Source organism: Malaclemys terrapin, chromosome 4 (assembly GCF_027887155.1).
Source record: "Malaclemys terrapin pileata isolate rMalTer1 chromosome 4, rMalTer1.hap1, whole genome shotgun sequence".
Lineage (NCBI taxonomy): Eukaryota > Metazoa > Chordata > Testudines > Emydidae > Malaclemys > Malaclemys terrapin.
In genome coordinates this window covers 134,271,155-134,283,490 of record NC_071508.1, presented here as the reverse complement: position 1 = coordinate 134,283,490, position 12,336 = coordinate 134,271,155, and the positions used below count along the sequence as shown (strand labels likewise).

Genomic DNA, 12,336 nt, shown 5'->3' with positions numbered 1-12,336 from the left:
GCTAACACAGCTTACTCAGCACGCTGGGCTTCTCACCTAATTCTCCACACACACATGCTCACATAAGATCAGTGGTTTTGCTGAGCTTCCAAGGTTTGGGGAACCTCTCCCCCTCTCCAGAAACTCCATCAAGCCAACCAGCAAAAGGACCCTGCTCAGTCATGAATGATGGGCCCAAGCAGTTAGATTCTACAATACGACAGTCAGTATAGAAAAACCTAAGATAGACATTCAAGCTTTCATTAAGCAAAACACTTAAGCATGTGCTTAATTTAAGTCGCTGCTTAAGTCCCACTGACTGAAGCCCCAATTCAGGAAGCACCCCTATTCATGATTACACATAAACACAAGCTTAACTTTGAAGCCAATGAATGGGACTTAAGCACCCACTTAAAGATAAGTACATGCTTAAGCACTTTGCTGAATTGAGGCCTCAGCCACCAGGGATTTTCCATGCTAGGCATGACATAAAATATGGGTCAGTTTTGGAAATACACAATCAAACAAGGAATTTAAAGTCCAGATGTTGATATTAAATTATCTATTTAAAAAATTTTTTTAACCATCTTGGGGTACAGTACATTTTGCTGTAACAGTGGTAAATATGCTAATGTGAACCATTACTACCTTTCCAGTACTCCTGCAACCCCCTACAGTTTTGAAGTTTAAAAAGCTAACCTTTCTCCTAGCTCAATCACAGAGCTAAATTTCATCTGACCAGATAATTTAGAGATACATACACTTGGGGGGGCAGAAATTCTTGCAACTTGTAATATGTTTCTTTAGTTCTTTCTGTCCGTTATCAGAAGTATCTCACCAGGAAAAAAATACTAAGCAAAAAATACAATGAATGACCGTCATTTAATTATTATGTGCTTGATTCACTGAAGAACATATGTTTAGATTCCATGCTGTTCATAAGACCAAAGCAGCTGATTCTTCTGAGTGTCTGCAGCAAAGAAGCAGATATGTTTTGTAATTATTAAAGTGTTTCTTCGTAAATTATAGTCAACAGCATTTCTTACACTGCAGCTCTCACGGTGAATGCTAAGACGGCATCACAGTAGCAACACCTTGAACTGTGGTCTCGCCTGAACTCATTAGCTATAGCAAGGTCAGGCATGGTCCACAGTGGGAAGACATGCCTACAAAGAAAAAACACAGGTGCTGCACAACTGATGTGGGAAAATCAGAATTAAAAATACTCTAGAATGGTGCTAGAGGAACCTATGTTGATGTGTTTTGGATGAGACATAAAACCAAAGCCCTGGCTACTTGAGGTCACTGAAGGGCAGGGATGGTTTGACCTGGACGAATTAGGTAATTACAATGCATCAAATTCATCCCTGGTTTAGTCACAATGACTTCATCGTGGATGATCTGCCCCATTTTCCCTACCTTAAAATGTCCTCCTGTGGTTTCAGCTGGAGAAGCAAAGAATCATTTTGCCTCCTAAATATCAGTGGGTACTATCAGTGCCAAATGACAGCCATGTTCCACCCTACAAGTAGCTGTAATTTTTATGCTAGTTGAATTAGCGTTCTATATTCAAAGTGACATTTGCCTGTCCCCTTTGACCCGCATATGCAGATTCCTACTACACATTCTGAACACAGAACTCCCACTGAGGTCAGTGCTGAATATGATCTGTCTATACTGTTACACGACTTAATATCAAAGCGAAAATGTACTGTATGGCAGAATATTGCACTGGAACCTGGGGGAAGTCAGGGAACGTGGACTAGAGCTCGTAGGTCTGTTTTCCATCTCTAATTTCTGAGAATCGATCTAAAAATCAAAAGTTTTAGCCACACTGTTTTCATTGAATCATGTAAATAATGGGTCCAATCTTGAACCTGTCCCTTCCACACAGAACTCCTATTAGCTTTCCATCAAAGACCACAATACAGATATTACAATTTAATATTACGTTGCTAACATTCTGATCATAGTATTACAGGGCTTCTAATAGTGTTTTTTTTTTTTGTTTGTAAGGGAAACATAGGTTTTGCACATTACTTTCCCCAGTGAAAATTCACATTGGTCTGTTATAGGACACTCCCCATGCAGGGAGTTGGCCTTTTCTGTACACGTCTGGCTTGTGTTTAAATTATTCAGCCTGAAATGCAAACATTTGGTTTTCAACTTACAGATGCATCTTATCCACTGTGGGTGGGATCTTGCAATGTACGGAGCACCTCCTGGAAGGTACTCGGCACCCTCAACAACCACTGAAGTTAAAAGAGCAAAAGGCAACTCAGTCAAGACTAACAGTACGAAACAAAATAGCACCAAATTGGGGGTGGGGAAGTAAAGCGCTGCTCCAGCAGCTGCCTAACCCAATGTAGCCACATACACAAAACCACAGCCAGCAATGAGGCCGGCACACAGCTGACTCTGGAACTATCAAAGAAAGTAGGGAGCCAGCCACAAACACAGATGTTGGATGTTCCAGTAAGAAAAATATATGCCAGAGTCCAGCTTCTGCAAAGCATATCCCCTGTGTGAGTGAGCCATCTGGTATTATTCTCCAGACCGCAAGAAAAAGCAGAAGTCAATGATGAGCGGGAAGAGTATTAAGTTCAATGATGGCAAGAGGAGACAGGATTCTTCAGTTAACAGAGAAGTTACAGGCATCTGCCAACTTTTGTTGTTTGTTAACTGCATTGATATTTAAAGTAATGAGGGAGAAACAAATGGTTATTTATTCCCATTGCTGTCAGCATCACCAGAAAACTCTATCAGCCTGAGGCTGTAGATGCCACCCACAAAGAACTAGCAGGTGAAAGGGAAAAATATAAAGGAAGAGCATTGGGATAAACGCCACCAAAGACTACTTGCTCATTATCATTTTGATATGGAAGGGTGGAGATATAAACGTAAAGTGTTATAGCACATACATGTGCTGATTCTTTTCCTCTGCCCAATGACTATTATCATTAAGTTAAATGAGGCATCCTTTATGCAGAATCATGATTTTTACAAGCAGCTAAGGTATTTTTGTTTTAAAGATTTTTTTAAAAAAGTAGTTTTCACAGTGAAGGACTGCTTTACAGCAATGCTTAAAGCAGTGGTCACCAGCCGCTAAAAGTCCAGCGGTGCAGCGGGGCTAAGGCAGGCTCCCTGCCAGCCTCGGCCCCACGCCACTCTCGGAAGCGGCCAGCATGCCTCTGAGGCCCCTGGGAGGGAGGGGAGGCAAGGGTCTTCGCGTGCTGCGCCTGCCTGCAAGCAGCACCCCCGCAGTTCCCATTGGCCAAGAACAGGGAAGTGCGGCCAATGGGAGCTGCGGGGGTGGTACCTGCAGAGGGGCAGCGTGCAGAGACACGTGCCCCCCTCTCCCCTCCCCAGGGGCCGCAGGAGTATGCTGGCCGCTTCTGGGTACAGCGTGGGGCTGGGGCAAGCAAGGAGCCTCCAAGAGTTTGCACCACTCATCCCCTCCTGTACCCCAACCCCCTGCCCCAGGCTCAGCCCGGAGCCCCCTCCCACACTCCGAACCCCTTGGCCCGACCCACCCCCAGCCCAAAGCCCACACCCCCTCCCACACCCCAAACCCCTGCCCCAGCCCAGTGAAAGTGAGTGAAGGTGGGGGAGAGTGAGTGATGGAGGGAGGGGGGGATGGTGTGAGTGGGGCAGGGTAGATCCTGGGTTCTACTTAAATTCAAAAAGTGATCTTGTGGGTAAAAAGGCTGGAGACCACTGGCTTAAAGGGATACTGCCAGATTAAAAATCAAGGGCCAGAGAGACTGGTATAATTGCCTTCTGCATGACCAAGGTTTCTAAACCCAGGCCTTCAACGCTGCACCACAGGACCCTACCATTCAGCTAAAGGTGTAACTCCATGAGTAGGTGGCTGTAGCAGAATGTTATCTTTTAGAATCTACAGTACCAGTTACTATAGGGGAATATGACACACTTTGCCAGTGTGTTACATACTTCCCTTGTTAGAAGAAGCCCAAGATCCTAAATATTAGAGCTCAGTCTAGTTCTATGCAGAATGGTCCAGCTTTCTAGCAGGGTCTGCTGTTTTCTATCAGGGTCAGGGACGGCTTTAGCTTTTTTGCCGCCCCAAGCACGGCAGGCAGGCTGCCTTTGGCGGCATGCCTGCGGGAGGTCCCCAGTCCCGCGGATTCGGCGTCCCCGCCGCCGAATTGCCACCGAATCTGCGGGACCGGCGGACCTCCCGCAGGCAGCCGCCGAAGGCTGCCTGACTGCCGCCCTCGCAAGGACTGGCAGGGTGCCCCACACAGCTTGCCGCCCCAGGCACGCGCTTGGAGTGCTGGTGGCTGGAGCCGCCGCTGATCAGGGTTTTGCTCTTTGATTAGCTGCCCCCTAGGGTGACCAGATGTCCCGATTTTATAGGGACAGTCCCGATTTTGGGGGCTTTTTCTTGTATAGCCAACTATTACCTCCCACCCCCGTCCCGATTTTTTACACTTGCCATCTGGTCACCCTACTGCCCCCCCGCTCTGCTCCATTCTGCTTACGGACAGAAAAGTGATCTGTACAAGATTATCTTAAATGCAGGATTCCCCTGACATTTTACTGATCTGGAATCCTGTATGTGATCATGAGTTATATTTGGATTATCTATTTGAGAACACTGGACAAAACAGAACTCGCCTCAGCAAAATGAGTAGTCGTAGTTAATACTACCAGCTCCACCAAAAGGGATGGGAGGAAGGCAGGGCCATTGTCAGATTTGGCCAGCTATGGGAGAGTGCACAGTCTGAAGCCCTTTAAGGTGCACAGAAACAGCCCCCGCGAGCATTTGCGAGCTCTAGGGACACTATTTTATAAGTATCAGAGGGGTAGCCGTGTTAGTCTGGATCTGTAAAAGCAGCAAGGAGTCCTGTGGCACCTTATAGACTAACAGACGTATAGGAGCATGAGCTTTCATGGGTGAATACCCCCTTCTTCGGATGTATGTATTTTATAAAACATAATATCTTGCTGAGCTCCCCCAGAGGCAACATAACTCTGCGCTATTCCCTATCACAAGGATGTGGCTTAATGCCACAACTTAGCCCTAAGTCTGCAGGAGAAGAGGCAGACAGGGTAAAGGGCACATGTTGCAAATGTTGCATGTAGAAACAGTCTCTTAAATTCTCCCTTCCCTCGGCACTGACTCCCAGCTAAGAGGTACTAAACTACTTGCTAGTTTATTGCATTCAAAAATTCATCTGCCAGCTTCTTATCAAATATATGGAAAAAAATCAGGGGCAGAAATCATATTCACATTTGTAACATGTCCAGCCTCTTAAAAAACCTGGTAAAGCTGCAGTCATTTCCCTTCCATTTAGCAAAAATACGAGGGCAAGAACCTTTATCTCCTTCAACTCACTGATTTAACAGACTACAATACAACTGAGTATCATTTAAAAGTACTTAGGCAGACAATTTATTTATGTTAATGTTGATTTGAATGGTTACTTGAGGTGCATTTTTAACTCTCCTCTGCACGTTAGGTCCATCTTGAAATATTAATCTCTTGTAACCTATGTAAATAAGTATTCAGACACTGTAGCTTGTGCTTTTAACATGTCAGAAATGTACATAAAACTAAATAATTGTCTTACATTTTAATTGATTCTGTTTAAGTAAAATTAGTGCAAAATTTACAATTTAGCACTTGTAAAAGATGCCAGATGTCCATGGCTGGAGGCTGAAGGCCTGTTTCTCCTCTCACTTATTCCTCTCCTTTTCTCCTTTATGAAGTTGACACTTGTCCACTGGAATCTGGACAGAGACCATTGACTCATTTTTATAGGCCACCCAAGAGTCAACTCGCAGTCACATCTAAACAGATGTGCAGGACTCTCTATCCCAGCACCACTCCCCTGAGCCACCCAATCCCTGCCTCTATGCTTTAAAATTTATGGCTCTTTAAAGTTAGCTAGGAAATTGTAAAGAGACTGAGATCTCCAATTACCTTTCCAATGCCAGGGTTGTCCTTGATTTTTGACACCGCTCTCAAAAGGCATGGCGGTGCTGGGGGAGAGCATAACTGCAGTATGCCACTAAAGTTGGTGGCATAGACAGAGAAGTCGTGAGAGCGTGGCAGGGGCGGATGGTACTTCTTTCTCTTCGAGGACAGGTTAAGCTTCTGTGCTGCTCTGTATAAAGTAATATCAAGAAAGGACAATGTTACTATGAGCTCAATGCAATTTAGAGCAGTAAAACAGATGTTCATTGTCATCACTGCCTGTTTAACAAATCAAGTCATTTCATTCTAATCAGATTTCATAAGGACATACCATCAGGAGACTAATCGAAGGAAATATGGGCAGAAATATGGTTGGCAAGATATTCATTTAATTTCTCCCCCAACAGAGTTCCAATTATAATTTTAACTTTTTTTCCAACAGCTTGGCAGATGAGTCCAAGACTGCTGAAATCTCACTGACATCATAAAAACCTAAAATCATCCCCTTGTCACTAGCAGGACCAGATGGGCTTTGCTGGTGATAACATTTATGAAAGTGATGTTTTGTACGCTAACAAGTTATCCAATACAGAAAAATGACATTCCAATAGACTGCAAATCAGATGAGTGCAAGACTCTCTACCACTGGCTGCATTGAAAACTGTTAGATAAAAGAGAATCCCTTCAAGACAGATTTGTTTTTCCCCCTTAATTCCATGTTTCCTCATTAAAAGGAAAATCTGTTAAAGAGACATGCTTTAATGTGCCAAACAACAATGATCCTGCTTTTGAAATGCAGAATTTCAAAACACAAAAGATGAAGAAGGAAAACATTTAAAACGCACAATTAAAATTGTAACTCTGTTCTTTGTGAATAAGAATGGGATTAGAATCAAGGTTTCTGCTTAATGATGACACCAAGAAGGATATCAATGAACCAAAATAAAACTTAGGCTCTAGAGCAAAACCCATATGTTCTAAAAATCAACCTGTGAACTTAAAACAAGAGATACATTCATGTGCATGTTCCACATGCCTAGGGAGTGAAATCCTGGTTCCACTGAGGTCACTGGGAGTTTTGCCACTGACTTCAGTGGCACTAGGATTTTACCCATTCTGCTCACCAGTTTTCCTGTGTATCCGCGGGCTGCAGATCTGAACACTTTTATACGAGTAAATCTCCCAACTTCACTGGCCAGATTTCCTGAATAAGGAGTGTGGGATCTGACCCAGAGACCATCAGTGGAGAGCACACAGAGACACATTCTGCAACAGTGCCAAGAGATGCTCAATTTAATGTCTGTACCACTATTAAGATTAAAATAAGTAAAGATGCAATAAGTTACAGTGCTGACACCTTTGGGCCCAACCTTACAAGCATTCCACCGAAGTCAAAGGGAGTTCTGAAGATGGATCATTCACTGGATTGGGCCCATTATACAAAAACCTGTCACTCTAAAGTCATTATTTTAGGAGTATGTGCCTAGTATTAATCATTTTATTGTTAATAATTTACACTTGTATCACACCTTTCATCCAAGTATCTCAAAGTACTTTACAAACATTTGGTCTGGCAACACACCTATTAATCAATAATTATTATACTCGTACAAATGGAGAAACCGAAGCAGAGAGCGGTTACGAGACAGACTGTGTCACAAGGGGTGGCACATAACTGCCCTGTCCCAGGATTATCTCTAGAATATGGCACAAAGTTATACAGCTAGTCAGTAGCAGAGCCAGGAATTAGAATGCAGATCTCTTAGCTCTAAACAATAGATTGTGTTCTCTGTACAGAGATCAGCACAATGACCGGTTGCATTTCTTCATAACATAAAAGCAGCAAACTCCAGGCAATCATAAATGCCAATGAACATCTATATTCCCACTGGACTTTCTAAGCAGTGATAATGAACCCTTACGTTTTCAGTAGCAGTGCAACCTGAGTTAGCGGCACAAATCCCATCATGGGAGTTATGCTGCTAAAATCCCATTTGTTTCTGAAAATGCATCTCTAAATTCTGAAGCAGGATATGAGACAAACCAATTGCTCAGGAGCACAATAGTTGCAACTGTAAATTTAAAACGTAAATGTGTCCTAAATATATGGTTTGACTGTATAGCAAAGAGACTCAATCTGTTGGGGATGTCCGTTGTGGTACCACACTTGGATTACTTTCTGTAGCCAAGCAGCAAGCAGCTCTTGTAGTTATTTAATCATATTGCTGATTAATATGAAAGATCATGTTTATCTTTGTTTTCACACTATGATCCACTGCAGAAATTATAAAAACAGCTCTAGAGAATGTCTTCAAATTACAATCAAGATATACATGAAGTCCTGATGAAATACTTATTATTTCCATAAAGTCTGCTGCCGGAATCCCCTTGGGAACCATATGTGAAAGAGAACGGGATATAAAGAATGACCTTACACATCCCATGTTTATTCAGGCACCCAGATCAAGTGCTAATAGATAAGTTAAGGTGCACAAAAAAGGCCATATACTGAGGTGTGATATCTCCCAAAAGAGCCAGCTTACAGAAGGCTGTCCATTTAAAGAAGCAAGTGAAAGACAACACAACCGGGCCTAACCTTTTAAGTTATCCTATGGAGAAAGAACAAATTTCAGACCGTTCCCTTGTATAGTACACACACTCCGTGCATCTCCACCATTCGTGTAATTTAAACAGGCACAGTGCCATACGTTAGATCAAGCAATTAAGTGTTTTAATACTGATATATTCTTTTCCTAAGAATTTGGAGCAGAATACTTATTGGAAATTTGGCACAGGGACTACATGTCCACACAGGGAGTCAGAAAAGAAGAAAAGGAGAGGAAGTGGAATAGCTGTCCTAGGGAATAATCATCATTATAACAAGAACCAGGGCACTTGCAGTACTAGATATTTTTATGAGGCCTGTGTTTATAGAGCATCTTTTCTACCCAACAAGCACCCCAAAGTGCTTGTGTACTGAAATCAAAGTTTAGTGAGTTACACCTGCACACACTTTCATGCCCAAGGCTGAAATGCAACCACTTATGGGATGGAACCATCACAGACATTCTGCAGCAGCCACATCAGTGTTTTCAGAAGATGAAAGTAATGGACACAGCTGAAAAGGCATGAGGGATTGAGATAAGTGAAATGTAATGATCAGCATTTGGAATTTGGATAAAAGAGTGAGCTTTCCCTGAGCCGCAGCTCTTGCAATGAGTGCCATCAGTCCATTAAAGATCACAACTGGTCAGAATCTTAGTAATTTATATCGCAGCCCAAAGCTAGCAGTGCAGTACACTTAATACCAGACTTGGACTTCAACACCAAGCCTGAGGGAGCAGTGCCACGTACTGAGTCCCCAACATCACTTCTTGCAGCACCAGCATTCTGCTTGGTGGTCTCCCATCCAAATCCTAAGTAGGCCAAAACACAGCCCAGGCTGGTATGGCTGTAGGCCTGGATAAACAGCAAAACCCCATCAGACTTCACCAACACTGCTTATTCAGGAAAATTCATAACAGCGTATATATTCATAAGAAATTACTTTTGTAATGCTTAAGAATGCTGGATTTTCCATAACTTGTACCCAATAGACCAGTACTGAACATCTGGCTTAAAGTTTCAGCCAAACCCTAGCCCAGCATTCCTTTTTGCAGGTCTAATTTGTGCCCACAAAATTGCTCCTGCAAATGGGAAAAATTAGCTTTTGAAAATTCTGCCCTTTTGTATCTTGGGAGGCAGCACAGTCTACTGGTTAAAGCACAGGGGCGGGCATTAGGAGAGCTGAATTCTATTCTCAATTCTACCACACATTGTTGGGTGACCTTTGGTGACTCACTGAGCCTCAATTTACCAACCTAGAGAACGGGGCTAACAATACTTACCCTTCTTTATAAAGCGCTTTGAGATCTATGGAGAAAATCATTATGTAAAAGCTAAGTATTATTATCATTTTTCTATGATGGTTTTCCAGGTATTGTATTGAGGAGCTTTACTATAAACACATACTCTCACTCTCCCCTCCCCCATCCCAGCCCCTTTTCCTTTTCCCCACTTAACTTCTGTTGTTTATCTAATCCTCTATCAAAAATCCTTGCAATGGAACTAAGTCTTGGACTCCGCACTCTCATGCCTCTCTCCCTTTCCAATTAAAGCTACTGAGACACTGGTGTATATTATTTTTCCTTCTAGCTGTGAGATCTACTGGCTGCATTTTGCTTAACTCTTTTCATCTTTAATAGAAGTTGTCTTTTAAGACACTCTGGAGAGTTCTTTCCTCATAGCTAAGTGTCATGGCAGAAAATAAAACTAATATATGGCACATGAAGGAGCACTCAAATATCAAGTGACAAGGGACAGTCTCTAACCTACTCTTTCCTCCACACAATTTACAGAATATTAGGTTTTCTGCTGTGCATGGATGAGGCAACAAGGCAAAGGATAAGAAGATCAATTAGTTAATGTTTAGCACCTGGGGAGCAAGGATGTACAATAAACGGAGCTACAAACCCTACCCACTAAAAGAAATACACATTTTTAAAAGTTAATATGGCATTTCAGACATTTAATTGTACAGTAAAGGCTCTATACCAGGGATCGGCAATCTTTGGTATGCGGCCAGTCAGGGAAATCCGCTGGCAGGCCGGGACGGTTTGTTTACCTGCAGCGTCTGCAGGTTCGGCCAATCGCAGCTCCTATTCACCACGGTTTGCCGTTCCAGGCCAATGGGGGCTCCGGAAAGTGGTGTGGGCCGAGGGAACGTGCTTTAAGAATACTGATTCTTAAAGCTTAATAATCACCAAACAAACAATCTATGGATATTATAGCTGTGAGAGTAAGTGCCATAATTGCACTCCCTTGTAATGCATATCTATATCATTAAAAAACAATCAAAAACACCTAATATAGAGGCTTTATTGAAACGATGTGCATATGTAATGCCTTTCCTCAGAAGATTCCAAAGCATTTTACAAACATTTCCTCACAGCAATATTCTTAAGCTTACCATTATATACATTATGTAGATGGGTTAATTGAGGTATAGACAATTTAAGTGACGTGCCCATGGTAACAGAGCAAATCACTAGCAGTCAGGAATAGAATCCAGGAGTCCTGATTCTAGCTCTTAAGCCACACTGCCAAAAATAAACTACAGAAGATACATTTCATTACCAGTAATTACTTAGATTTTTAACAGAGCTTTTGCACTCTGTTTTCAAATCTATATTATTTATCCATCTCTCTCAGAGATCATTTTTGTTTATTATTTGCATAGCAGTGGTTCCTGGAGGCTTCAATGGGGGATCAAGGGTAGGGATGAGCTGGAGCTGTAAAATTTCAGTCCCTATACTAAACAGCCTTCATTTTGAACTGTTCACAGGCAGTGTTTCGGTTTGGCCCATTACAGATATTTACAGAGAAATTTTTAATCTGGATTCTGAACCCCCTCCCACCCCAAAAAAAAGTTTTTGGAGTTTTGGATCTGGATTACTCTATTATTTCTACTCTCTATTCAAACACCATACTCATTTGTTCTTCCCCAATTCCCATCTAACAATGCCAGAACAAATTTAGCAATTACTACTGTGTTGTTTAACAGCTATTCTTTTACCTGCTTCCCACTGCACAGCAACTTGAAAGGAAGCACCAGGAAAACTCACAGAGCCCGTCTTTGTATCTGCAGTTCCAGTTATTGTTTCCTTAATTACTCGTCAATACTGACAATAAATAGACGGATGTCCTTACAATACACCCTCTAGCAGTCTACCCTGAGCCTTCCGCAGCACACAGATAAACTTTGTTGGCATTATTACTAATATTATTGCTATTTGTATTTGATTTATGCTTCTAAAATTGGAACTGTTTGATTTGTGCTTCTAAAATTGGAACTGTAGCACAGTACACTTGCTGCAAAAAATAAAAAAAATAAAAAATCCCACATAACATTGGCCTGGTCTTCCTATAATAATTTTTAACAAAACTCAGACTGTCTACAAGTTAAATGAAAGATTTCCAATCCCAGACATCCATAAGAACATATGAGTGGCCACACTGGGTCAGACCAATGGTCTATCTAGCCCAGTGTCCTGACTTCTGACAATGGCCAATGCCAGACGCTTCAGAGGAAATCAACAGAACAAGGCAATCAAGTGATCCATCCCCTGTCATCCAGTCCCAACATCTGGCAAACAGAGGGTTTGCACACAGTATGGGGTTCCAGCCCTAGCCATTTTGGCTAATAGCCATTGATGGATTTATCTAAATTTTTTTTTTGAACCCAGTCATACTTTTGTCCTTCACAACATTCTCTGGCAACTAGTTCCAAAGATTAACTATGAGTTATGTGAAGAAGTACTTCCTTTTGTTTGCTTTAAACCCACTGCCTATCGATTTCATTGGGTGACTCCTGG

General features: G+C 42.3%; 1 protein-coding gene across 1 annotated transcript in view; it reads right to left on the bottom strand.

Moving 5' to 3' along the window:
- Positions 1-12,336, bottom strand: part of KIF26A (kinesin family member 26A) — a 130,303-nt gene that overhangs the window by 28,645 nt on the left and 89,322 nt on the right. Inside the window, exon 5 of the mRNA XM_054028426.1 lies at positions 5,930-6,113. Coding sequence (XP_053884401.1) covers positions 5,930-6,113 — 184 coding nt within the window. The remainder of the gene's footprint in view (positions 1-5,929; positions 6,114-12,336) is intronic.